Genomic DNA, 23707 nt, shown 5'->3' with positions numbered 1-23707 from the left:
GGAGGAAGGCCACTGATCACTGATCTCCTGTCATGCTCTTTTCTGGGTGTCATTCTTCTTTCTGTGGGACTTCTGGCCTTTTATCCCAAAGGTGGAAACAGTCATTTCCTGGCAACTGAAGCAGGATGAGGTAGGAAGCAGTAGGAGGTGGGAACTATCAGACTGTGACCTCAAGCGAAACAGGGGATCCCTTAATAGTATTAATAGTTAATATTTATTTAAAAAACAAAGTGTGTCAACCACACTTTCTTTATTACCTCTTTAATAGATCTTACTGGTATCCCTGTTTTAGAGAGAACAAAACTGAGGTTTATGGGGCTCCTCAATGACCATAGCTCCCTATAGAAGTGGGCCAAGCACTCTGTAGATATTGTCTCATTTAATCCTCACCACGAACCAGTGAGATGGAACCATTATGCCCATTTTCTGGAGGTGAAAACTGAGAAGCCGGAAACTTGCCTGTGATCACTAATGTAAGTGGCAGAGTGAGGGATTAGAATTTGACACATGCTCGACCACTTTCTCTTGCTGCTACCAAGGCTTCTCCATGCCTTTGGGGACTTCTGCTCACATAGCCTGGGACCACAAATATCTGCCCACACTTGCATTTTCCTAGTAGTTGCCACGTAGGTGAAAATCTAGCCAGAAGCATTCACTTGGTTTAGTTCAGACTTGCCATCAGAGTCTTTGTAGGGCCTGGGTCTGGGTAATGTGGGGCCCTGTATCTTGGGGCTTGGCTATCTTCCATCCAGGCTCCCAAGGTGGGAGGAAACCCAGAGAGGTCTTCACTACCCTCCTCATGCCTTGAGATTTCCCTAAGAGATACAAAGATGTATAAATTGAACAGTCCTCAGGAGGTCTCCTTAAGACCCAGGAAAGTGCTTCTTGCAGGAGAGGATGAGGAGTCCAGCAACTTCAACCAGTGAAAACCGAAAGCAACAGCCTCTCCAGCTGGGCAGGCTCCCAGTGGCCTTTCTCAGAGGCTTCTCTGCACTATTATATGAGGAGACTCCATTGCTCCCAGCCCTACTGCAGGACTGCGGGGGTGGGAAACACTTGGAATTCTGAGTCAGAGGCAAGGTTCCACTTCACTTTCCCTGGAACAGTAGGTCAAGGATGCAGCAGGCAGTGTATCTGGAAAGGAAGGGTAACTGGAAAGTGAAAAGAAATCGTGCGCATTTCCTTCCCTGGTAGATCTCTTTTATTTTAAAAACATTTTATGTATTTAATTTTTATCATACCATGTGTGATGCATGTTATTGCAGAAAATACATGTGATGGAAATGAAGTTTTTTAGTGTGAGTGTTCCTTCCTTTTTTCCTTTTTTTGGTTGTTCCACGTGGCATGTAGAATGTTAGTTCATTGACCAGGGATCGAATCCATTGAAATAAATTGTACTTTCTGGCTCCAAGGTCATAATTCCTTATTTGCAACTCTTTATTGCAAAGCTTGTAGAGCTATAATCATACAGAGATCCAGAATTTGTTAGGGATACAGGAAAGTACAAAATATCATTATGTAATAAATGAAAGAAAATAGTCAAGGATTTATCCTTTTTTTTTTTTAACAACTATGATTAAGCCTAAATTCATCATCAACACATTCTGGTTAACAAATGCTAATGGAATGATAGAATTACAGAATCACCATTTTGTAACCTCTAATGAGATGATAGATTTAGATAAGGATCATCAGTAATCCGGGGATTCCTGAAACCACTGGGTGGTGAAGGATTGACATAAATTTTATAACATCAGTAATACTTGAACCCATCAATTAATTTTAGCATCACAAAAAGAGAGAACACCCAAGAGAAGTGAAAACATCTTCACACAGAAACCTGTATATAATGTTCATAGCAGCAGCCTTATTTGTAATAGCTAAAGTGGAAGCAACCCAAATGTCCATTAACTGATAAGTGGATTTTTAAAGTGTGGTATATCCATACAATGGAATATTATTCAGTGGAAAAAAAGGGGTTGATGTACTGACACATGCCACAACATGGATAAACCTTAAAAACATTGTGCTAAGTGAACAGAGAATCCCAGGGACAGCGGAGCCTGGTGGGCTGCTGTCTATGGGGTTGCACAGAGGTGGACACGACTGAAGCAACTTAGCAGCAGCAGCAAGTGAACAGAGATACCAAAGGCCATATATTTTATTATTTCACCTGCATGAAATGTCCAGAATAGGCAAATCCATAGAGACATAAAGTAGATTGGTGGTTACCAGGTGCTGCAGGAGGGTTGGGTGGAATGCAGAGCGACTGTCAATAGCTATAAGATTTCTTTAGGGGTGATGGTAATGTTCTGGACTTAGGTAGTGGCAATAGTTCTACAACATTATGGCTATATTAAAAACCATGAAATTTTACACTTCAAAGTTTAATTTTATGTTACATGAATTATTTTCAATTAAAAAGTCATATATAGGAAATTTTAAAAAGAGAGAGAGAATCGATGTCTCTTGATATACTGCAGGAGCAAGTATACCACATGACCTAAAAAGTGAACCTAAATTTGATCAAACCTCTAGGTATAGAACCAATTTATAGGAAACTCATGACATAGAAGGACACAGTAAATAACATTATGAGAGGAGAAAAGCAATGCAATCTATCAAGTCCTAAAAGTGGTGAATTCTTCAGGAGGTGTAACCTGGTTTCTTCAGTAAATAAATAGCAAGGGCAACTATTATGGATGAAAAGAAACGTAAAAGACATATCAACCAAATGCAAAATGTGGTCTTTTTTAGGTCTTGATTTAAACAAAGGAACTTCAAAAATACTCATAAATATATATATATATATATATATATATATATATATGTATATGTATATGTATATATTTCGGAGAAGGCAATGGCATCCCACTCCAGTACTCCTGCCTGGAAAATCCCATGGACAGAGGAGCCTGGAAGGCTGTAGTCCATGGGGTCACTGAGGGTCGGACACGACTAAGCGACTTCACTTTCACTTTTCACTTTCATGCATTGGAGAAGGAAATGGCAAACCACTCCAGTGTTCTTGTCTGGAGAATCCCAGGGACAGGGGAGCCTGGTGGGCTGCCATCTGTGGGGTCGCACGGAGTCGGACACAACTGAAGTGACTTAGCAGTAGCATGTATATATATATATGTACTGAAGGGCTTCCCTGGTGGTCCAGTGGTTAAGAATCCACCTGCCAATTCAGGGGATGAGGGATGAGGGTTCAATCCCTGGTCTGAGAAGATTTCACATGCCACAGGGCAATTAAGCCCATGCACCACAACTACTGAAACCCACTCGTCTACAGCCTGGGCTCTGCAACAAGAGAAGCCACTGCAATGAGAAGCCCTCACATGGCAACTAGAGAGTAGTCCCCAGTCGCTGCAGCTGGAGAAAGCCCGTGCACAGCAACAAAGACCCAGCCCAGTCAACAAAAAAGAAATAATTTTTTAAAAGTATATACTGAAGTATTTTTCAAATAAAATTATGTAATGTCTAGAATTTGCTTCAAAACAATCCAGTGGATATTGGCAGGGAGCAAGAAAGGCAGTGTAGATGAGACAAGACCAGCTGTGAACTGACAGTTGTTGAACTGATTGTTAGCTACAGAGAAGTTCACTACACTACTCCCTTCTACTTTTGTGAATGTTTGAAAATTTACACACACATGTAAAAATGAGGCTCGACTTACGCATGAAATTGGGGCATATTTAAATGTTATATATTATTTAAAGGAAAATGGGCTAAGATCAAATAATTGAATGTGAGGCCACTCATGTTTTCTTGAAAGCTGAAATCAAAGATCATGTATAAAATCCGAAGGGACAAGTGAAATTATTGTTACCATTGTTGTTATTATTCCAATAACCAAGTTGGAAGTGGAGTAGGGGGACCAGGACCCTCCCAAGGAGGCAGAAAGCAGTGCGGCCTTTCAAATACACAGAAACATAGTCAAACTAAGTTGCTGGCCTCTGACCCCAACCTGAGTTTCAAGCCCCATTTCTTGCCCCCTCCTCACTTTCCTTGCTTTCAGGCCACACCACCATTAAGTCACAGGTTCCTGAACACCCTGACCTCCTTGCCTTTATACTTGTTATTCCCCTGCCTGCAAATCCCTCTCCTGTGAATGCCTCATCTTCCTTTTACACCCTGTTCTCCTCCACCTTCATAGAATTAGTCACTCCCTGCTCTATACACACCTCTGGCACAGTGCAAGGCAATTATTTATTTCTAAATTTTCCCCCACCCAATTCAGTGATGCCCCAGACTCTGTTTTGTTTATTTCTACAAGCTCAGGGCCTGACATAAAGCAGGTAGCACTTGATGACTATGTTTTGGATAATAGACAGATGGAGTGACTGAGGAGCAGCATAGACTTTGGATGGCCCAGTGCTCAGGGTGGCCCCAAGACAGTTACCCAGACCTGGGCTCTCCCATCATGTGCCTGCTACACTGGGATACAACAAAGCAAACAGTCTGATCCAAGAACAACCAACAAAATCACCTGGTTTACAACAACTCAGTTATAAGCAGAAGAAAAAGTTTAGGAGAAAAACTTTGAACCTGGTAGTGTGCATGAATTGTGTATTGAAAATGAGGACAGAGATAATTCAGTACTGGGGGCAACATCTCAAGAGTTCTCTAATAGTTGAGGGAAGGTGACAAGCTAATAAAATAGTACTTTCTGACTTTTAAAAAGCCTACAGCCCCCAAATTTAGAAGCCAGCAGCAGCTCTCTGATGCTTCTATCCTGCCAGATCCGACAGACAATCCACCTACAGGGAATATTAAACAGGCAACCTGTGTCCCCTCAGCAAAAACCTAAAGCCTTGAGTCCCTGGAAAAAATTTCCCTTTTTTTCTTGTTAGCACTCTTCTTAACACCTTACAACTGAAGGAGCAGATCTGTGCAGGGAAAGAAAGTACTCCACCAGAGGACCTTCATAAAGACCCTTACATCACACCAGATTCTAGAAAATAACTGCTTGCTTACCTAGTATTTTTTTCTCTTTTTCTTTCATAAACAAAATTATTTTCTTCTGAAGATAAAAAATACCTGTTTATTTGGAAAATACAGACAGGTCCCCAACATAAGATAAAAATATCCTATAATCACACCAAAACTAATATTAACATTTGATGTATGTGTGTGTGCATGTGTGTATTTTATATAATTGGAATCATGTCATTAAAAGTTTTATATATTCAACTGTGGTATATCGTGTTACTAGTCAGGTCAATGACTATTTTAGAACATGATTTATAATGACTGCATAGTAGTTCATCATATAAAAATCGACTTCAGCCATCACCCATAGGGCACTTACGTTGCTGCCAGTGTTTTTTTTTTTTTTCCCATTACGAATAATATACTATAATTAACAGCAATCCTGGAAGAATTGCTAGGTCAAAGGGTATGAATTTTTATCAGGTTTTTGGTGCATGTTGTTGAATTGCTCTTAGGAAGGCTTGCACCAGTTTATTCTTCCTCCATCAGTGTGTGAGACTTTCGTGCCTCAAAGCGCTATCCCTCATTTCACCATGTGTGAAGAAAACATAGGTATATTCTCACAACAAAAATATATTTTGTAATCAGAACATAATTCAGATTCTTTTGGAGGTGGCCATACCCCGTGGTGTGTGGAATTTTCCCTACCAGGAATCAAACCCCTGCCCTTGCATTGGAAGCATGAAGCCTTAACCACTGGATTGCCAGTGAAGTACTCATGTTCTTTTTTAAAAGAATAAGAAAATAAGCACTATTTTCCCCATTAAACAGATGAGAAACATGAGGCCCATGGATGAATAACTTTATTTTATTTTATTTTATTTTATTTTTGGATGAATAACTTTAAAAGACTTGTTCTTTTTGAAGCCTGACGGTTGGATCCGAGGAGGTTGAAAAAAAGGTATTTCTGGATAGAATCAAGATGCTTCTAAGAAGAAAATTCTAAGGACTTTGTCAGTTTCATTAGCCAAAAATGAAGTCTGACTCTGAAGAGAATGAAAGATGACTCTGAAGAGACTATTCAGGGGAGTCATCACAGATCTGAGGGGACAAACTTGGTTCTGAGCCTTCCGGAATGGGATCAGAAGCAGTTAGCACTCCAGAGTTCCTGTTTTACAGCAACCTGGGGCAGTCAAACGTGCGTTTGCATCATTCATAGAATATCGAGAACATTCCCAAAGTACTGCTTGACCTCATCACTGATCTAGGAAGAATTACAAATGGCCCAGGTTGGGTGGACCTGAGAATATTAAATAAGTGGTTTTGAGAAGAGTTTAAGATGGATGATTGGTGTTGAGATGATTGAAAACTGGTTGTGATAAGGTAGCTGGAGATTCACTGTCTCTGATAAGCTAATGTGAGGAAATTAAAAGACATTCAGAGGTGGTTGGCAGGCTGGGATGCTTTTGTTTTTCCTTCCCCCATCTCCTCCAAATCCCCTGAATCAACCCATCCACGATAGATGCTTAGTTAATTTGTTCAATAAACGAGTCACAGTTTGTTTCTCAGGAATCTGGTCTTCAGATCCAAAAAGATTCTAGGATGAGAAGTTGGCTCTGAGCAGAAAAGATCTTCCAAGAATGCTGGGATAATTGTCTCTGAGGAGGGCACCCGCTTCTGGTTCTGCGGAAATGGAAACCTCTGGGTTTGTCTGGGAACTGAGAAGGCACCCAGGCCCAGATGGACAGCCTGATTTGGGGAGGAGACCCTTCAGCGTAGATTCATTTCCATCCATTTGCCTCTCCAGATTAAGTAAGCCCCTTTCCTCAAAATGAGTCCCAAATGAGAGTCTTAAGAGGGCCTCCACCCCTGCTACCCCCAGGTCTGTTCTTTGGACTCTGGTTTGCAAATCAGCATCAGGATCTTAGAAAGCTGTGTCTTCCCAGCAGGGCAGCTAGGAGAGAGGCCCATGAGAATCCCCCTCAGGGAAGAAGGACAAGCCTGTAGGATGGAGTGAGCTCCGGGAAACTCACCTGGGGAACAGGCACCTAAAACAGGGAAGAAAAAGATTTTAAAAATCTGCCTTCAGTGAGTATAAAGGATTTTAAAATACTATACTTTCTTTTTATTTAAATCAACTATACTTTGACTTTCTTCTTTTAACTTGGCTGCGCCAAGTCTTAGTTGGGGAATACTAGATCTTTATTTGCATTTGAACTGTTAGTTGTAGCACGTGAGATCTAGTTCTTTGACCAGGGATCAAACCTGGGCCCCCTGCATTGGGAGTATGGAGTCTTAGCCACTGGACCACCAGCAAATCCTGAGGTATAATTTCATATCCTAAAATTCATCCATTTTAAGAATACAATCAATAACTTTTAGTAAATTTACAGAGTTCAAACATCACAATTTATTTTTAGAAAATTTCCATCATCCTCAAAATAACAAGTTGATTTGCAGTCAAGACTTACTCTTTTTAAAAAATATCATTTTTGAATTTATTTTTGGCTGCTTCACTGCACTCAGGATCTTATTTCCCCCACCAGGGATGGAACCTGTGCTCCCTGCAGTGGAAGGGCAAAATCTGAACCATTGGATCACCAAGAAGTCCCTCAAGATCTCCTCTTACCCACAGCCTCTGGCAACTACTAACCTGCTCTCTGTCTCTATGGATGTGTCTTTTCTGGATATTTCATATAAATGAAACCATACAATATACACCAAACTTCTTCATTATAATGTCTGTAAGGTTTATCTATGCTGTAGCGCACATTCATATTTTGCTCCTTAAGGATCACAGAGTGTTATTTCTTTGTTTGGATATACTCCATCTTATTTATCCATTCACCAGTTGAATAGACATTTGGCTTGTTCCCGCTTTCTTGATTCATGAATAATGCTGCTATGAATACAGGCATCTATATCTTTGTGTGAACATGCTTTCATTTCTTCTGGGTAGAAGCCAGGAGTAGAATTGCTGGGTCATATGGAAGATCCCCTGGAAAAGGGCACAGCAACCCACCCTAGTATTCTTGTCTGGAGAATTTCATGGACAGAGGAGCTTGGTGGACTACAGTCCAAAGAGTTGAACACGACTGAAGCAACTTAGAATGGTGTGGCATGGTAAGTGTATGTTTAACTTGACAAAAAATAACTAAGGACTTCCCTGGTAGTCCAGTGGTTAAGAATCAGCCTTCCAGTGCAGGATGCAGGTTCAAGCCCTGGCAGGGAAGCTAGGATCCCACATGCTGAGGGGCAGCTAAGTCCATGCACAACAACAGAGACCTGATGCAGCCAAATAAATAAATATTTCAAAAGAGAAGAAGAAACGGCTAAACTATTTTCTAAATGACTAAAGTGGTAACTTTTTACATGCCCACCAGCAATGAATGAGGGTTCCAGTTTGTTCACATCACTAACACTTGTTAATGTCTGTCTGAAAGGGTAAATGTTAAGGATACTTTACTAAAATAAGTCAAGTTACCCTCTCCCTAGCCTAATCCCAACACATACCCAGGCAGGCAACAAGTACCAGCTTATGAGAGTTGGGAACCTACCCTCTGGCCCCCGCTGTCTTTTCACTCTCAGGCTGCTGCCCAGTCCCAGGCTCCCTTGGCCCAAAGAGGAGAGACAAAAGATGTAGTTACAAGACTGCCTTGGAACGGAGGGTTGGAAATGCGGTAAGACAGGGTTTGTGATAACTAGGGAGTGGGGGGGGGGGGGGGGCTGTGTTCTAGAAAATCCATCCAGATAAGATCCCACTGGAGATAGTAACAAAATGCAGTGTGTACAGATAAGCTCCCAGGACTAGTCTCCCAGGATTGCTTCCCACATCATCTGATCTTAGCCACTTCCTCCTTTTGAGGTAGGAGCACCTCATCAGTGTGTGGCCCATCACCCACCAGGCACCTTTTCTCCTTAGAAGAGTATTGCTGAGGACTTAAGTATATTTGCCAAGCTAAATAAATAATGACCTATAAATAAACATACCTTGTTTAGCCCCAGACATCTTGTTAAAAGAGGGTATAAACAAACTGGAGGGAGTTTGAAATAGAGCAGTAAAAATGATGAAGGCACTGGCTCTGTTTCCATGCAGAAAAATGAAACAAAAATTTTTAGAAGGCTGAGTACTGACTCTGTAAGTGTCGGGGGAAGCAGGTGATTATTGCTTTGAGTAAGAGAGAGGCCAGTGAATGGGGACATGGTAAGAAGGAGCCAGAAACGGGAGGGGGCAGTTTGGGAGTGAATGGGCCCACATCTACACAATGACTTGTACTCACTTGCCCACAGCAGCTTTATTTCTAATAGCCCCTAAAGGAACCAACCCCAATGTCCATGCACACATGAAAACATGAGCAAATTTTGCCATTCCTATGCAGCAGAATACTGCTCAGAAATAAAAAGGAGTCACTATTTATTTATACATGCCACAACATGGATGAATCTCAAAATAACACTGAGTGAGAGAACCCAGGCCAGAACCAGTGGATACTGAATAATTCAATTTGTTTGGAACTCCATAAAATGCAAACTGATATGTTTATAGTGACAGAAAACAGATCAGTGGTTGCCTGGGGACAGAGGTGGAAGAAGGAGAGATTTCCCAGGGGTATAAGGAAAGTTTTGAAGGTGATGGATATGTTCACTACCTTCACTGTGGTGATCATTTCACCTGTGTACACATGTATCAAAACTTATCAAACTGTACACTTTACATGTACCTCAACTGTATTTGTATCAGTGTTTTATACTTATATATACACATCAACTGTACCTCAATAAAGTCATAATAGCAACAACAACAATAATAATAACAAACAGCGTTAAGTGCTGAGGAGAATAGACTTACAGGATGGCTTCCTGAAAAAGATGAGATCATGCTACTTGGATCTGAGGAGCTGAGCCCCCAACTTAACCTATGAGAACATATCAACTAAGCTTTGCCTCAAAAGTCTCTCCTAGGTTCTAGTAGTGGGAAAAGCGAGATGGGATGAAAAATCACTGCAGTGGAGGGATAGATTTGCTGTTTGGGCGCAAAATCTTATCAACACCCAAAGGTGTATGGGTAGAATGTTGAAATCTTATTTTCTCAATACCTGATTATTTTAGATTTTGTTTCATTTCCCCTTAGGACCACTAGGATCTTACTCTGCCCAATCTTCCCCTCTCAAACTGAATTAAGTGCGGCTACACCAGGGAAAACAGCAGAGGAGAGAGGGGGATGTTGGAGAGAAGACCTCTGACTCTACTGCACCCTTTCCTGACTCCCATTTCTTCCTGAAGTTGGGGACAGGCTGTAAGTGGGGCAGGTCAAAGGAAACACACCTCAAACCCAGCCTGATGACAATGCTAAGCTCCGCCTTTCTCAGTGCTTAAGATTTTTCAAAAAGGATGAGACTGAACAATCCTGAAGTTAAGAGAAAAGACCATCTCTCAGATACCAAGAGGTAAGGGTCAAGGATCCTGAGGATTTGGTTCTTTCTTTCGTTTCAGAATTGAAACCTGTCCTTTGCTGGCCAAGTTCCCCTGATTGCTCTCCTCTTCTACCCCATTCCTCTCTGTTCCTCTCCACAACCCCAAAGGCCTAGACAATGTCCCCAGGTAACAATCAATTGCTCAACATTCTCTGGGTTCCTTCCCAAACCTCAGCTTTTATGATGATGAGTGCTTTTATCAGCGCTACCCTGTGCCCTTGGTTTTAGATTTCCCTCACAGGAGCCAGAGTTAAAATGAACACTTTCCTTTTTCTTTATACTACAGGACTATAAAATGGGGGCAATTAGTGAGTCTTGGCCTATTTCAACCATGCGAAGAAACTTGAATCTCAGTTGTTAGAACCTAAAGAAACTCTGGTGACAGGACTAGTAATAATTAGCTAGCAGGCTTGGCAGAATTTCTCGGTCTGCATCAGAATCACCTGCCATGTTTGTAATCAAGGCCAGTTCCAGGGACCCAATTCTAGACCTCAGGTATCAGACACTCTGGGAATGGGGCCTGGGAATCTGACTCTAATGCCCTGTAACAATGTAGGAGGCCCTTTGTTTTAAAGGAACAGAGTGAGTATCTTCACTCCTTCTTTCGTATTTTATTCTTGTCTTGTTTTGTTTCTCGGGAGTCTGATGAGAAATTCTTAAGAATGTGTAACAGGCATAGACTTGTGTTTCTGGGCCAATACGGGGAGGGTAGGTGGGGCTGGCAAGAGGTGTGCCAGCACAGTATTGTCCCATCAGGACATGGCAATTTTGCCAGGAGGCTCACAGGGATGTGCTCTTTGCTAGAGAAGGTGGCTTGGTTTCCCCCTGTTCCAGGCTGAGGAGTCTGGTGTCCTGTGAAAGGGCAGAGATCAACACTGCTGGTGCTTGAGGGCTAGAATGGAAGAGGAAGAATTGGGCTGATGCCAGGGAACTGCTGGAATTCCCCTGGCTCCAGGAGAGGTGTGGGTTGGTAACCAGTGAGACTCTTAGAGAGACAAGGTGTGGAGGCAGATTAGACCTCCATTTCATTCACGGCCTGATATCCATACTGGATAGAGGAGATAACTTTATTGTTCTTGATTTGGAGGTCAGAAGTTGGGAGAGGAGCCAAGGCTTGGGAATTCCAGAACTATTAGATTCCAAATCTATTGTACACTGACCAATGGAAGGGGTGTCTGACCAAGTCACAGAACACTCCTATCCAGGTTGGAGGCTGTGCTTCCCTTCAAGAATCTATCCATCCATCCTCCCTGGCTCACACACAAAACAAACCAATCAGGCTGACTTCTACTTGCCCTGACAAACTCAACTTTTCCACCTTTCCTAAGCCCCTGGATGGCTTTGAGAACCTCATGCTTGCCCATATTATATAACCTAACGCCATGATACAATTTTTGGCTTACATCTCTGTCTCCCCAGCCTACAGTCTGCATTGTTGTTGTGGCCAGCTCAAAGCCTCTCACACGATAGACAAATGCTCACGAGCCCATGAGTATCGCTCTGTATACAATTGTGGACCCTCAAGGGATGGGGACCAGAGGAACCTAGCACCTAAGGCCTCCCACACAATGGGGACAGACCTAGTCTAGATGGAACCTTAGACAGCAGGCCAGCCTCCTGCCCACTCTGCCCTGTGTCACAAAGCTGCCAAGGATCCCAGCTCCAGCTGGCAAGTGATGAGATTTCTTCCTGGAAGGATTCTTGGCTTGAGAACTGGCCCACACCTCTTCTAGTCTTCTTCAGTACCCTCAGGCTTCTGGGGACCTAGAAGCCAGGAGGGGGACACCAAGGCAATCCCACATTCGTTACTGTTTCCCAGTGCCCTCTGCCTACCCCTTAACTCCCCCAAGGGCATATGGCAGGGATTCCCTAGAATACAGTTTGCCAAGACCAGATAAACATGGGTTGGGGGGTGGTCAGGGCTGGCTGAACATTTGTGGCCAGAATGGTACTGCCTCTGGCCACAATTACTCCACCTACACATCTGGCCTTTTGTAGCTTTAATTAACCAAGGTAAGCTTACAGCCTACCAGATTGAGGAATGAGCCCAGTATCAAAAAGAGGAGACCCACATTCAACTTTCTAAGAATTCACTCCAGTGACACACACTGGGTACATCTCTGCTTAGAATATCCTTGTCGCCATAAAAGTCCCTCAAACCCCTCGATAAAGATGGCTAACTACAAAGGCCTCCCCCAGCCCAGGAAACACACCCAACCACAGCTATTTTATTTTCCTTTTAATTTTTCTGAAGGATATACACCACATATCCCATGGGCAATAAAGCGCATTCAATGTGTTTATAAGCCAAACAGTCACTTTGTTTAAGCAAACACATGTACAAAGTAAAATGAAACCACAAAATAATGAACTGCATGTTCATAACATACAAAAATTGCCGCCTACTCAGTAGGTAACTACAACATTCCAACTCCTGAATTATATTTATAAATTTACATTTTCAGTTTAAAAAAATAGACTTTTGAGAGTTCGGATTTTTAGATTTTGTTTTCTTACATTCTGGAGAACTGGAGCTCAAGCTCAGCCCCCTTCCTTATTTTGCTCCCAAAGCCTCCCCCAAATCACCATTCCCTGCCCCCCTTAAGGCTAGAGGTGAGCACATCCCTCACAATTGCACATGTCAAGCCGTGTCAGCAAGGCGCATCACACAAAAGGCACCAAGACGTGAAACTTTTTAAACCAAAAGGACAAAAAAAAAAAAAAAAAAAAACTACTTTCAAAAAAAGGAGAAAAACCAAACCGTATTTTGCCACGTTGAGTACAGTCGGGCAGTATTTACAAAACGGTTAACAGAACAACACTCTGACACATGCTCCGATTAATACCAAGAACTGCTGTTTCAAAAAAAAAAGCTTCAAACTGAATCGTCACAGCATCATCACAAAACAAAGGATCACCATTGGTTTGCTTGGCTTTTCTTTTTTTTTCCCAAAAGTGAGAATCTAATTCCAAATAATACAATAGAGTATGCAAATTATCTTCACATCAAGAGTACCCCAAGAAAAACAAAATCCATGGCACAGACACTGTACAAGAGTACAGGGCTGGGCTCTTGAGGGGCCCAAACCCCATTTTTGCCAACTTGATTTTCTAGCATTGAAGGGAGCAAGGGGTCAGGCATACGATGGAGATGATACTGAAATGATATATCCAAAATCCATGCAAATCAAGTTCTTTGGATAGATGTGAAGAACTTGGACATGGCTGTTTCAGGCAGCTGAAGTCAAAGGAAATAGGGACTGGGGAGGAAAGGGAAGTGGACAGAAAGAACTGTTGGCCAACAGACCTTCCACAGTGACCCTGGGGTCAAGCAGAGAGGGAGGACTTGGCTCTGAGAACCTCCATCTCACCTAAGAGGAACCCCCCCTTCCTATGGCCATCTCCTCCTCCTGTCCTTTAAGTCTCTTGTGTTTCGTTTTCTCCCTTTCACTTTCCCTTTAGCAAATTTCAATTGTCCTGGGAGAAAAGGTGGTTGTCATGTCCGAAAGCCCAGTGGAGGCGCTGAAGGAGTTGGTGACAGCTGAGGAGGGGAAGCTGCTGACCTGGGTTGGGAAAGCAGGAGGGACGGAGGAATATGTGGTGGCCACCGACGGGGACGGGAAACCATTGTGGACAGGGGATGGGTAGGTCGAGGAGCCGGGAGAGGAGTAGGAGGTGGGCACGGGCGATGGGTATGAGGTGGTGGCTGGGGATGGGTAAGAGGTAGTAACTGGGGATGGGTAGGAGGTAGCCACCGGGGACGGGTACGAAGGAAGAGAGGAGGTGGCAGCAGAGGCTGCGCTTTTGTCTGCTTTTTTGTCCTTCTGCCGCAAGTGGATCTTGGTATGCCTCTTGCGTTCATCACTCCTGGCAAACTTTCTCCCACAGATGTCACAGGCGAAGGGCTTCTCCCCTGTGTGGGTGCGGATGTGGGTGGTGAGGTGGTCGCTGCGGCTGAAGTTGCGCATGCAGATGCGGCACTGGAAGGGTTTCTGGCCAGTGTGGATGCGAATGTGGCGGGTGAGCTCATCTGAGCGAGAGAAGCGCCGGTCACAGGACTCCACGGGACAGGCGTAGGGGCGTTCATGGGGGGGCGTCTTGCTGGGCCGGTTGGGGTACTTGCGCATGCGGCTGGGTTTGATGAGCTGAGACTGGTAGGTGCTGTTGAGGGCCTTCAGGTCCTGGGAGCCCGACTGTGTGGCAAAGGCCTTGATAGTAGAGAGAGGAGTGAGCGAAGGCTGCTGGGTACGGCTCTCCACGCCCTGGAAGGGCTTCTGATCTGGCGTGCCCAGACCCAGGTCCCCCTGCTGTTGTGGAAACAGATAGTCGGGGATCATGGGAACCTGGAAGCCCCCCTTGGCACCAGGGTAGGCAGGAGGTGGGTACTGAAGGGCAGGGCCTGCTGAGCCCGGAAAGGCCTGGCCTTGTGGCTCAGGGAAGATGTCAGTGTTAGGTGTGGGGAAGGTGGGTGCCGCGGAGTAGATGGGGCTGCTGTCGTTGGACTGCACTGCGCAGCTCAGCGGTGGGCTCTGGGAGGCTGAGGAGGAGGCCGCTGGAGACGATGCTGAAGATGAGGTGGCCGGTGGGTTGGTCATGCTGACGAGGCCGCTGACCAGACTGAAGAGGGGCTCAGGCCACAGGGTGTTGCCACTGTTGGGCGCAGGCTCCAGAGAGAAGCGGCCTGTGTAGGTGATGGGGGGCAGCCGGGTGGTTTGGCTGGGGTAACTCGTCTCCACTAGAACCTTCTCGTTATTCAGAGAGATGTCAGGAAAGGACTCTGGCAGGAAAAAGAGAGGGAGGAGGCCTGGTTACTGGAGAGCAATCACCAGAGGACGCGGAAGACCCACGCTGCCAGACAAGAGGTCGGGCCAGCTACCATTGACTCTTGAGCTGGTTAATAATTGATAACAGCAGATTGAAATGTTCCTGGACCATCTCCAGACGCAGAACCCATTTCAACAGCCGCTGACGCAAATACGGAGAATCCCCTCCACTGCAGCTCCCAGCGCTCCGCAGCGGCGGCTGCGCGGGCAAGGGATTCCCGCCAGTACCCCCGCAACGGCCGCGGCCAGTGCGCACCCCCTACCCCGGGCTGCCGGGACATCCCGGGCCAAGGATCCCGGCCTTTCCTCGGGGATAGCGGCAGGCTAGGCAAGCCTTTCTGGAGGGGGAGGGGGCGCAGCAATGTTCGTCAAAACAAGCTCTCCCTCCTCCATCCACCCACGCAGCCCCACAGCTCTCCATCCAAAACAAAAGCTGGCTCCTCTGCGCACCGTTAAGGACAGGGTGGGGGTGGAGAGAATGTCTTCAGGCAGTCCTCTAACACAGGACCCTGGGGATGTGAGAAATGGAAGGGAAACCCCACTTGCATCCCTGCGGCGAAGGGGGAGCTGCAAAGGCCATGGGGAAGAACCGGACGCCAGAATGTCGGCGAACTGGCTAGCCCTAGGCGTAGGCCACAGCTTACCTGCGGTCAGGTGCTCGTAGGGCTGCTCGCTTGCCTCCCCCTGAGGGTTGAAGGCGCTGCTGCTGTTGCTGTTGCTGCTGCTGCTGCCGCCCCCTCCACCTCCACCGCCCCCGCTGCTGCTGCTGCTGCTGCTACCGCTGCTGCCCTCCGAGGCCCCGGCGGCACCGAGGAACTGGGGAGCCCCATTGCTCAGCAGCATCATCTCCTCCAGCTTAGGGTAGTTGTCCATGGTGGGCGAATGAGGAAAGGAGCCAAAGGGGTCGGAGATCTGTAGCGGGGACATCAGCTGCATCTCGGCCTTGGCTGCCGCCATCCCGGACCGGCGGGCTGGAGAGCTGGTGTTGGGGCGGGTGGGCGCAGCCGGGGACCGAAGCTGCGGGGGACACCTCTCGGGGGCTTGGCCAGGTCACATGCGGGGCGCGGGGCACACTGTGAAGAGCGCAGGCGGGGTCCCCAGGCTCGCCCTCGCCGCCGGCCGGTGTAGACGCGGCGCTGCTACCGAGGCTGGGGTAGGGGCCGGTCCTGCGGCGGCGGAAGCTGGCGGCGGCGGCAGCTGGCGGCGGCGGCTCCCCAAGTTCTGCGCGCTGGGATCTCTCGCGACTCCCCGGATCCGCCTCTATTTGAAGGGTCTGGAACGGCGCGGACCCGCCTCCGTCGTGACGTACATGGCCATATATGGGAGGCAGGAAGCCCTAATATGGCAAGACCGGCCGGGAGGACCCAGAGTGACGTGAAGCCCCCTCTCCAAGAACTGTAGGCACTGCCATCCCGCAACCTGGGCCCCACGCCGGCTCCCGCACCCTAGGTGCCCAGGCTTCGAGGAAATTTAGTGCTCAAGCCGCAGCTGAGGACTCCCGGACCGAAGCTGCTCAGTAGTTCCCAGCGTTGCCCCCGCCTCTTCCCTCCGCCTTCTTCCCTCCTCCCGGAGCCGGAAGCAGCCAGGCCATATCGGGGCGCTCCAAATAAGGCGCTGCCCAAATAAGGATTGTTCCGGCGGGGGATCCTTCCTGCTCCTTATATGGCGTTTCCGGGTCTCTGCTTACTGCTCCCTGGCTCCCTCCCTCCTCCCTGGTTCCAAGCCGGGAGCCCAACGCGCGCGGTAGAGCCGGGGACGCCCAGGCGGGGAGGGCTCCGGGCGCACCGCGGTTCCCCGGCGGGGACTGGGCTGGGAAAGCCCGGGCCCTGGGCGGGGGCGAGGGCGAGGAGGACTGGGGTTCTGCCACCGTCATCCAGGGCTCGCCCGCCCACCTCTGGGACCGTGGGAGCCGGGCTGGAGCTAAGGGGAGGAGTGGCTGGGCTGGCCAGGGCAGAGGCCGCCCAGGAGAGGCGGGGCCCTGACCCCTGGCCTCGACCAATGGCACGGTGCCTTTCCAGGTGTCGCGGTGGAAACTGAGGCTTAGGAAATAATAGCCAGATGGTTCCTGTGCAGTGCGATGGGCCACCTGCTTCTCCGCCATCTGCCAATAGAATGGGGTTGTTGGGGCCTCGGGATCCCTCTGCGCCACCAGAACCGAAAGGCGATTCTCTGGTTCCCTCTGGGGGAGAGCCCACGCTTGGGTGGCTGGACAAGGGAAGCTGATTGTCTCTGGAGAAACCGGAGTCCTGTTCCCACCAGGAGCTAGTGGTCCTTGGGATGGTGGGAGACTGACCCACCTTTATCCAGAACAGGTGATCGGGGGCGAAAGTGTGGGAATCTGAACAGCAGGCTTCCCTACGGACTGTCTGGGGACCCCCGGCTGGCGAGAAGAGAGATCTGCTTAGCGAGTTGGTGCTGCCCTCTGGAGGTCCCCTCTCCAGCTCGGTTCCCCCGGCCCCTGGCCGAGTAGGCTCTTCGCCGTCTTCTTGCTCCCCCCTCCCAGCTCCTGTGCTGGGCGCTGCGCCAGGCGCGGGGAGCCTTAGACGCAGTGAGCGCTAACTGAGCAGGCGCCGCAGCCTGGGCTCCCCCTGCAGTCCCTGGGGAGCCGCCACAGCCGAGGCTCGCAACTCCCCGGCGGGGTAACACTCCCCTCCTCCAGCCAGGCCACGGTCGAGGGTGGGAGGAGGGTGCGGTTAGGCTGGCAAGGTTCCAGCAGGTCTCCTGGGAGCTAGACACAAACTGGGAAGCCCTCCCCATTGCGTCCCCGCTCCCCCACTCAAGTGCGCACCCCAAACAGAACGGGGATTCCTGTTGGGGAAGGCTTCTGGCTCTAGCTCTGAATCCAGGGGAGATGGTGTTTTTCTGAATTTAAAAAGAAAGCAGAAAGTGTGTGTGTAGAAGGAGGGTGCTGACGACACTGGGAGGAAATAGGGGGCGGGTTAGGGTCTCCCTGAACCCAAACAGCTTCAGGAAGTCGGGGTTGAGGGTGTAAAATGGGGGAGGAGGATGTAACTATCTTCGGCTTCATCCCTCTGTATTCTACACACACATAAATCGGCTTAGGGAATCCAGCAGTGAACCAGGGCTCCCTTATCTCTGTTCTCTAAATCTGAGCTCCCCATCCCAAATGCTAGGACCTGGTGGGTGCCAACTCCCACCGGATACCGAGCTGTCCATTAGAAGCAAAAGCCTCCTGCAGGGCTGAATGGCCAGGCCAGTCAGAGTCAGATGTGTTGTGACTGAATGCCCATTTTGCTACTGCCTGGTGGGGTACCTTGGCCAGGCTTTTCTTATCTCTCTTCAGCTGTAAAACAGATCTAATGTTAATGATGGAAGGATTGTTATAAAGACTGAAAATTTACATGGACTTCCTTGTGTGAAGTTCCAAAACACAGTGCCTGCCTTGCAGTTGACATTCAGCAAACAGTGGCTATTGCTGTTTTCTGGGGCTTTTGACCCACCGGGGTTGCCCACAGTTCACCCACCCATCCTCAGCCCCCAAGTAAACCCCAGTGACCATTTTCTGAAAAGTTGTACAGAGAAGGAGAAACATTCCAATCCTAACACAGGGGCCATTGTCCTGAAGAGCTCATCTTAATCCTTCTTGCTGCAGTAGAACATTATTTCATAGAGCAGAATTTTTTTCAACCTTGACTGTGCACAAATGGAACTCTGAAAAAGAAAGGTTTTACCCTAGGCTGACCGAATCACAATCTTCCTGAGCTCATGAGGGCCAGAACTGAGCAGAGACTTCCTAGGATTCTTTTTCTGTCTCTGGAGAGCTACCCAGGCTCTGAGAGTACATATTCCTCCCCCAGCCAGGGCAAACTGGTTCCCCTATAATTCTAATGTGGAAGTTGACCCACAGGATGTTCAGGTCCTCACTGAAGCTGGGCACTTGAAATGCTAATAATCTACATCTTTTGCTTTGTGTGTCCAACCATTCTTTTCCTAAGTGCTCCCAGTCAGCTATTTCCTTTGGAGAACCACCCCCAATCCATGTGGTTGAGGGAAGAAAACCCCATCCTAGATCTAGGTGAGGACATGTCACTCCTACCTGGCCATCCATCTAGGATGCTTTCTTCCAGCTGTCCAGGAGCCTTCTATCTCCCTAGGCATAGCCACTGCATCAGGATGGGCACATGACCCAAACCAGGCTAATGAGAATCTCTTCTAGGACTTTTTCTGGAACTCTGAACAATAGGAATTCTCTTTCCCAGATGGTACTAAACCAGTGTAAGCCTGGAAGCCATCTTGCCATTTGACCTGGAGAGCTTACCTGAGAATGAAGCCCATGCAGAAGAAATTAAAAAACAGATCCACACCCAGAGAGTAAATCTCTAGATAGAGTCGGGCCCTTTGAGTTACACAGGTTAATAAATTTCTTTTTTAAATAAAGCTTATTTCAGTTTCTATTACAACCCGGCAGGTTCTGATTAAAACACCCATTATCCACAACAACAGTAAACTTTTTTGAGGACTTTCTGTGGATAAAGGCCTGAAGCATAGGCTCCTGCTGCTGAGAAGCTTACAGTTGGGTAGAAGGGAACCTGGACTCCATGTTACAAGAGAATTAAGGCTAGGCAGCAGCCCTGAGTCTGGGACTCTCAGACCTTGTCCACTGGGTGACTGAAGCCAAAAGCTCTAGAAAAGGTGAGAGGCCCTCAGACGGTCTGCAGGTCTGAGCTGATGTCTATGCTCAGACTTTCCTTGCAAACCAGAGAAGAGGAAGAGGCAGAGGTGAGAGCAGAACTGGGCTGGTCCATGGCAGCTGATGCTAGGAGAAAGTCAATGGGAACCATCATGTCTGACCCAGGGCTGAGCAGGCTGCAACTCTCAGAGGAAAACAAGCCCCTTTTTCCATTGCCACTTCCTCCTCCCCACCCCAGGCTACGTCAGCACCCACACGTGCTGCTCGGATAGTGGTTTGCCCGCCACTGTGACCAGCCCAGGGCTCAGGAAGTGACTCTAGCTTTGGTTCTGCCTGGGGTGCCTGTCACACTTTCCGATGGTTGATCAGCTCTGCCGGAAACATGGAGGGCCTGGCCTTCAATGGGTCTGGGGGCAGCTCTGCTCCCACCCCAGGGAGGGTCTTTGGGCACTGAGAGAAGAACCTGAAGAGGCCAGGTATGGAGTGGCACAGAAGATGCACTGAGGTGGGGTGGGGGTGGGGGACCGGGGAGAAGTGGAGGCATGGTGGACGAGGGGAAAGGAAAGAGACTCACCCCAGAGTGCTCCGGTGGGAAACCATCCTATTTCCTCCAATTTCAGATGGGAAAACGGTGCCAGAGGAGATCCTGAGCCCTAGGACAGGTGGAGAAGGACAAATTCTGAGACAGGCCCACATAGAGTGATGCTGAGGCCTGAGGAAGTGGAGGGTCCCTTGGGCCCTGAAGAGGTGCCTGGCTGCACCCTCCAGATGGGATCCAGGGCTGCAGCGAGAAGTCCATATAGGATTTGGCCCAGGTTGAGGATCTGCCTATGAGAATCAGGGTCTGGGCTGCTGTCCTTAGAGGCTGCATGAGGGGTCATGTGCTGGACAGAGTTAGGTAAGGCCTGAAGTGGAAGTCACGGGACTGGCACAGAGGGACCGTTAAGGGAAGAGGGAGTGGGTCAAGGTAGGTGAACATTTCGGCATGCTCACTGGGTCCTCTCTGCCCTGCAGAAGCAGGAAGAGGCTGCTGTCCCTGGACATCAGCCCCTTTGCCCTGTGCTGAGTGGTCCCTCTCCCAGGCCTGGGGTCAGCGGGATCCTAGGCTCAGAGGACAATCCATCCTTCCTTGCTCCCCCCACCCCCAGCTGAGTGTGCAGCAAAGCTGGCTGCAGAAATCTCTGGAAGCTCGTTGGGCAGGCAGAGGGAGGGGAGTGTTACATAAGAACCCACTGATGTGCAGGAAGTCTAGAGCAGCCTTTAGATTAGAAAGGCAGCGTTCCCATCCAGCCCAGAAAGGCAGGAATAGCAACGGCGGCGGTTATTTCTGGCCCCTCACCACCGCCCAGCGCCAGGGCTGCTCAGCTTCGTGGTGGGTGAGCTTGGACTCTGCAGACCTTGGGGGAGGGCAGAGGGAGGGCACGTAGCCCCGGGTTTACCCCACTCTAGCACTGGCCTCACCATCCCCTCCCCCTAAACACCGGGATGTCGAAATCAGTGGTGATGCTTGTTTCCTCTGATTTTCCTCAATCTATAGGTCCATTTCCTATCCCCACCCCCCAGACACATTTACAATGTGATTCATACTAAACAATACCTTGACAGGTATTTGTCCTTACAATGCCTTATGAAGTAGATTCCATTTTCACTCCTGTTTCGTTGATGAGTAAACAGGTTCAGAGAGGGCAGGCAACTTGCTCAAGGTCAGAGAGCCCAGCAATGGCAGAGCCAGCATTCCAATTCAGACAGTCTGGCTTCAGGTCTGTCTGGCTGAACCCCAGTTCATCCTAAGAACTGTTTTCTGGGGCCCCAGAATGAATCAGACAAAGCTTTCATCCTACTGGCACTCTTGAGTCAAATCAAATAGCAGAGGCAGACATGAACACATCATTTCAATTCATTCATTTGGCAATTACTTATCACACATCTGTTCCACTCTGGGCATTAAAGATATAAGGAGCAGTAAGTAAGGCAGGTTCTCCCTTTTTGCAGGTCATAGCTCAGTGGGGGAGACCGACAAGCAAGCAAGCTTGCTTTTCCACAGTGTGCTGTGTGCTATCCTGGGGGAAGCACAGTGACTGGGGAGCCCCTAATCCAGCTCCCACCCACTGAAGTGGTTCCCAGGCAGTCAAAGAGCCAACGCACCATTTTAAAATAATTCCAGGAGGCTGGGTGGGGGAGGACTGGCAGTGAGACCAGCCAGGAAACTGTGTAGTCATCTAGGAGAGAGGGTAAGGTCTGCATGCCTCAGGGTCAGCTATCAGAGACTCTTCAGGGACCTCCCAGTCAGAGAGCAAGAAAACCGACCCCCAAATTTACAGACAGTCCTCTCAGTCCAAGGTACATCTGTTCCCCGTGGTACTGTGGCAATGGGAAAGTCAGAGAGGTTGCATGGAAGAGTCTTCTCTTTTTCCTCCTCTAATCATCCCCCTAACTGGTCTACCCTTACGGAAACCCTGCTTTTTACTTATTTATTTATTTAGCTGTGCTGGGTCTTCACTGTGGCACGCAAACTCTTAGTGGGATCTAGTTCCCTGACTGAGAAACCAACCTGGGCCCCTTGCATTGAGAACATGGAGTCTTAGCTACCAGGCCACCAGGGAAGTCCCAGGAAACCTGTTTTAGGGCAAAGTCAAAATGAGTGAGTAAAGAGGAAGCTGGCACCCAGAAGCAGGGAGAAGCACTTCCATCCAGATTATCACACTGACGAGTAGTGATGAGAGGGAGGACAGTTAGCCCGGTGCCCAGGAACATCTACAGAGGGGTCTTCACTTCACTCTGGGAAAAGACCACACTTCTGTTCTATCAGCAAAGGGAGGGACTCTTCGGAACTGAAAGGATTTGTTTTCCCTCTGGTCAAGCTACAGAGAGAGCTATCGTCGCAGGATGACGATGTCTTTAGACTGACATTGGACTCGTTTTTGTTTTTTTTTTCAAAAATATGTTACAGTAAAATATACATAACATAAAATATCCCATTTTAACCATTTTAAGTGTCCTATTCAGTGGCATTCAGTTATATGTGCAGTGCTGTGTAACCGTCACCAGTATGCACAGGCAGAACTTTTTTTTTTATCATCCCAAACAGGAACTCTGTACCCATGAAACACTGGGGATAGGGAAACATGAATTCTCTATCCTGTTGCTTCCTCTTTGGCCCCTGATAACCTCTATTAGAGTTTCTCTCTATATAAATTTGCCTAGTCTAGGTACCTCCTGTAAGGGAAGATATTGGTCCGTAATATTTGTCCTGTTGTGTCTGTTGTGCCTGTAATGTTTTCAGGGTTGATCCATGTTGTAACATGTATCAGAATTTCATTTCTTTCTAAGGCTTAGTAAGTATGTATATACCATGTTTTGTTTATCCTCTCATCTCTCTCTTTTTTTTTTATCCTCTCATCTCTTGATGGACATTTGGGTTGTTTCTATTTTTTCGACTATTGTGAATAATGCTGCTATGAATATTAATGAGCAACTATCTGTTTATGGATTCTGTTTTCATTCATCAGGCCTCTCTGCTGCTGCTGCTGCTGCTAAGTCGCTTCAGTCGTGTCCGACTCTGTGCGACCCCATAGACGGCAGCCCACCAGGCTCCGCCGTCCCTGGAATTCTCCAGGCAAGAACAATGGAGTGGGTTGCCATTTCCTTCTCCAATGCATGAAAGTGAAAAGTGAAAGTGAAGTCACTCAGTCATGTCCAACTGCTAGCGAACCCATGGACTGCAGCCTACCAGGCTCCTCTGTCCACAGGATTTTCCAGGTAAGAGTACTGGAGTGGGGTGCTCTTCTCCGGCCTGTCAGCAGTTACCAAATAGATTAAAATTA

At 47.8% G+C, this 23707-nt stretch overlaps 1 protein-coding gene and 1 long non-coding RNA gene across 5 annotated transcripts in view; one reads left to right on the top strand and one right to left on the bottom strand.

Moving 5' to 3' along the window:
* Window positions 1-13867: 13867 nt before the first annotated feature.
* EGR1 (early growth response 1) lies at window positions 13868-16189 on the bottom strand. Its single transcript, NM_001142506.1, has 2 exons — window positions 15877-16189; window positions 13868-15186 (listed from the first exon to the last, which is right to left on the bottom strand). Exons 1-2 carry the CDS (start codon window positions 16187-16189, stop codon window positions 13868-13870), a joined length of 1632 nt encoding a protein of 543 aa, NP_001135978.1.
* A 4013-nt stretch (window positions 16190-20202) lies between these two features.
* LOC105615264 (uncharacterized) overlaps window positions 20203-23707 on the top strand; it is a 34071-nt gene continuing 30566 nt past the window's right edge. For all 4 annotated transcript variants that reach the window (XR_006059963.2, XR_006059964.2, XR_006059962.2 and 1 more), the window contains exons 1-2: window positions 20203-20359; window positions 23393-23642. This is a non-coding gene — a long non-coding RNA (uncharacterized LOC105615264). The remainder of the gene's footprint in view (window positions 20360-23392; window positions 23643-23707) is intronic.

This window comes from Ovis aries, chromosome 5 (assembly GCF_016772045.2).
Source record: "Ovis aries strain OAR_USU_Benz2616 breed Rambouillet chromosome 5, ARS-UI_Ramb_v3.0, whole genome shotgun sequence".
NCBI classification, from domain to species: Eukaryota; Metazoa; Chordata; class Mammalia; order Artiodactyla; family Bovidae; genus Ovis; species Ovis aries.
Note: the sequence above shows the minus strand (reverse complement) of the source record. Positions and strands in the feature narration are given on the sequence as shown.

Coding starts and splice junctions, on each gene's coding strand:
- EGR1 (NM_001142506.1), bottom strand. CDS start 16,189: ATGGCGGCAGCCAAGGCCGAGATGCAGCTGATGTCCCCGCTACAGATC. Junction 15,187..15,876: donor CTACGAGCACCTGACCGCAG/GTAAGCTGTGGC, acceptor TTTTCCTGCCAG/AGTCCTTTCCTGACATCTCT.